This window comes from Frankliniella occidentalis, unplaced genomic scaffold, assembly GCF_000697945.3.
Source record: "Frankliniella occidentalis isolate FOCC.00 unplaced genomic scaffold, Focc_3.1 Scaffold1, whole genome shotgun sequence".
In the NCBI taxonomy this organism is placed as follows: domain Eukaryota; kingdom Metazoa; phylum Arthropoda; class Insecta; order Thysanoptera; family Thripidae; genus Frankliniella; species Frankliniella occidentalis.
Window position 1 is genome coordinate 2,315,957 of NW_026267131.1, and position 1,660 is coordinate 2,317,616.

Sequence of the window (1,660 nt, forward strand, 5' to 3'; positions counted from 1 at the left end):
GAGAGAGAGAGAGAGAGAGAGAGAGAGAGAGAGAGAGAGAGAGAGAGAGAGAGGAGACGGACGCGTTCTCGGCGTCGAGGTGGGCGGGGCGGCCCGTACGTCGGTCGGTCATTCCCCGCCTCGCCGCCCCTCACCTCCTCGCCGCGATTATCACCGTGACTCCAATAAAAACAACACGCTCGCGGGGGTTCAACCTACAAGGGGACTAATACAGGTGTTAGTCTCCGATTTTGTTCCACCTTGCGGTGTTTGAATACAAAATGGGGATTGTTTTTGACTTTTTTTTTTTTTTTTAGTCTGAGAAAATGAATCTTTCCTACAGGCCAAGATATCAAGCTAGGCACGAATTTTCTTCGGCAGTCGTTTAGAGGTGTTGAGGTGTACTTGCCCGGGATGGTTCTTGGAGGTGGTTGGCGCCCGCGGCGGCGACGAGCAGTGCAGCCAGAAGAACGGAGCAGGCGGCGCGGGGTTCCTGTTTGACAGAACCGTGGATTCAGAATCATGCAGTGGGTCCGTAACGCAAATAAACGTATGCGCGGTACAATCCATTTTTCGACACTGTCTTCTGGATGGAGTCAGTAATCTTGACAGTCCACCGGGCTCGTTATTTGATATGCCAGCTGGTGCTTTAAAGTGCCTTTGAATATATAAATAAATATATAATGTTAATAAATGTCATGACATTTGCGATTAAACTATTCCTGCTCGAAATGGGATTACTAACTTCGTCTAGAAGATATTGTCGAAAAAGTCATCTATCGCATTTTCGCCTTTCGGACCCCTGACCTGACATCAGGTGTGCTCCACTCTTTAAAGTTATTTTTTGCTGTTGTCAATCGGTTCTTTACCATTTTCTCCCGGTCGTATTCTGCGTTGACCTCCTTTGAAATTGTCGTGGAAACTGCGAAACGTTGGGTCGAACACCCCTCTGCGTCACTTTTCCTGGGCAATTGTTGTAGACTCCTGAACACCATGCACGGTAAAAATGATGTCTAATTTTTTTCATGGGAAAGGGAAAATTTTGAGGAACTCCTATCGTTTGATATAAATTCTTTCATTGTGAGGAAATCTCAAAAAAATACAGGAAAGTCCCTCATTTTTGAGATTTCCTCAAAATCGAAGGAGTTTACCTCGAAGGGATTTCCTGAAAGTTATCAATTTTCCCTCAAAAATAACACATTTGTTTTTTCCCGTTAGGCACTTCTCACTTCTATTGGTCGGAACAAACTCTCTGGGTGGCGCTCACTGGCACGATGAACAAATGTCACTGGAGTCACTGGACACGGGCACTGGACAAGACGCGCGCGCGCTGGTCAAACCGTCTCTGGACGGGGCTGGACCGGCAGTGGCCCCGCTGTGTGCAAGCGGCAGGTTTCATAACCCCAGCCGCATCCACGCACACACTCACACACGCGCGCGAATTCACACGCTCTCACTCACACAACCCTCCTCCCCCTCGTGTGTGCGATTCGCAGTAGATTTGGCGAAAAGGGAGATGAGGGGTAGGGTAAAAATGTCCATTTCACGAGAAGATAAAAGTACTCGTAATTTTAGGACAAAAATGGGAAGGTATTTGCATTGACCTGGGTCGGTAGGGCTTAGGCGGGCGGTACTGCTGATACTGCTGCTGGTACTGCTGGTACTGCTGCTGCAGCGCTGT

General features: G+C 48.3%; 1 protein-coding gene across 2 annotated transcripts in view; it reads right to left on the reverse strand.

Moving 5' to 3' along the window:
- The window catches only part of LOC113202662 (uncharacterized), a 22,504-nt gene extending 21,160 nt beyond the window's left edge, over positions 1–1,344 (reverse strand). Inside the window, exons 1-3 of one of the 2 annotated variants that reach the window (XM_026417009.2) lie at positions 1,209–1,344; positions 849–963; positions 389–472 (exon numbers count right to left, since the gene is read on the reverse strand). In XM_026417009.2, coding sequence (XP_026272794.1) covers positions 389–472; positions 849–851 — 87 coding nt within the window. In that variant the 5' untranslated portion in view covers positions 852–963; positions 1,209–1,344. The remainder of the gene's footprint in view (positions 1–388; positions 473–848; positions 964–1,208) is intronic. The other variant, XM_026417010.1, reaches the window with a different exon arrangement.
- Between the last annotated feature and the right edge of the window lie 316 nt (positions 1,345–1,660).